The 1882-nt window shown below is 34.3% G+C and overlaps 1 protein-coding gene across 1 annotated transcript in view; it reads right to left on the bottom strand.

Moving 5' to 3' along the window:
- RANBP2 (RAN binding protein 2) overlaps positions 1-1882 on the bottom strand; it is an 86887-nt gene that overhangs the window by 33939 nt on the left and 51066 nt on the right. Inside the window, 3 exon segments of the mRNA XM_011980543.1 lie at positions 155-238; positions 327-506; positions 1425-1571. Coding sequence (XP_011835933.1) covers positions 155-238; positions 327-506; positions 1425-1571 — 411 coding nt within the window.

Here is a 1882-nt window from a genome sequence, read left to right on the forward strand (position 1 = left end):
CTCTTTTAAAAAAAAAAAAAAGACAAAATGTCCCCTTGCCATACTAGTTGGATGGCAAGGGGACATTCTGACCAGCTTCAGAAAAAAAGCAAGGGAGTGGCCAGGGAAGGAATCTTGGAATAAAAAGTATAGCTACAGAAATTAAGTAACTTACCTTAATGGCCTCTACTTGTTGGCAAATCATTTTCAGTAAAGAATTCTGATCTTCTGCCCATCGAGGTGGTGTTTTGGGGGAATACTAAAAAAAAAATAAAAATAATAAAACAGTATTTAAAACACTTAGAAACATATTTCACAATGAAATGATTCATTTCTTCCCTGTTTACCTTGTAACTTTTACTTGGTGATAGTGAATATTTGGTAGGAGACGGTGTAGAATGTTTTATTTCTGAATCTGCATTTCGCGAAGAACCGTTTTTATAAAGAGGACCTCCTTCACTATAGTCTTCGAGTTCCTGCATGACTGAATTAAGCATCTCTTTTACAGACTCCAGGGGCACAGGCAACTAAAAATAAAAGACATTAATTAACAGCTTTCATTTGCAAAAAATTCCAAAAGTAAAAACTCTAAAATGATATATTTACATTTTTGTCACTTTAATAAGCACTTTATACTTTAATAATATACGTGAAAGTGTTTTTTAAATTATATTTCTTTTTCTGTTGTTTTGTATAATTTTTATTTTTTTGTCTTTATTCTATAATTTTTTTCATGAACACAGAAAAATGGTATACAATCTAACATCTTCGGATTCTAAAGTCTACGCTCTTTCTATTACTTCTGTTAGCCATGAAAATGATAAAAGAATGTTAACTTAGAAAGCTTTTCCAAGTGAACAAAATAAGTTACTGATGTTTTCTAACTGATATTGAATGGTGACAGAAATAGAGATGCTACAATACACCAGACAACATAAATCCTAATAAAAGAGTAGCAACACAAATTAATCAACAAAACACTCAGAAGACTGAACATAATTTAACATCATCATGACAATCTCAAACAGCTGACAGCAAGAAAACAAGGGCGTTCATAATGGCTGATGAAGATGAGAAGAAATGCTCTTAAGTTGTCAGCAACAACTTTCAATTTCAGCAGAGTTCATTAAGAATTAGTCCTGAGGTTATATTTGTTTTGATTACATTGCTAAGATAACAAAATCAATGTCTTATCTTAGAAATCTTTTCTAATTCCCCAGGAAGTACTTTTTACGAACATACACCTAGATTTCCAAGTTTAAAAAGACTCACCAAACCTAAGACAAAGCAAGCAAATATTAGCATTTAGACACACACATCCCTTCTATGCATTAGTAACAACATATTACTGAGTATTTTTGAAATTACCAAAATGTAAGACCAACGCAAAAACACTGATCAGTGAGTTATCAGTAAGAATATACATACAACAACCTGCTACTTACTTTCTTGACCACTGAAAGATTTGAATCACTGTCATCTAAAATCTTTATTAGGTAGTCCCTGGTCTTTCTCAGATAATTTTTGCATTCTTCTTGTTCTTCAGGAGAAAGGGCATCATTTTCAATGTCTTCTGCCTTCCTGTGAAAAATCTACACAAATAGTGCTTTTATGAAATAATCAGGTTTTTAAAACAAAAAACTTTTAGCTTGGCCAGGCATGGTGGCTCATGCCTGTAATCCCAGCTACTCGGGAGCTGAGGCACAAGAATCGCTTGAGCCTGGGAAGCAGAGGTTGCAGTGAGCCAAGATCGTGCCACTACACTCTAGCCTGGCCAACAAAGAAACCCTGTCTTTAAAAATAAATAAATACGAGGTCAGGAGATCGAGACCATCCTGGCTAACACGGTGAAACCCCGTCTCTACTAAAAAATACAAAAAACTAGCCGGGCGAGGTGGCGGGT

This window comes from Mandrillus leucophaeus, unplaced genomic scaffold (genome assembly GCF_000951045.1).
Source record: "Mandrillus leucophaeus isolate KB7577 unplaced genomic scaffold, Mleu.le_1.0 Scaffold214, whole genome shotgun sequence".
Lineage (NCBI taxonomy): Eukaryota > Metazoa > Chordata > Mammalia > Primates > Cercopithecidae > Mandrillus > Mandrillus leucophaeus.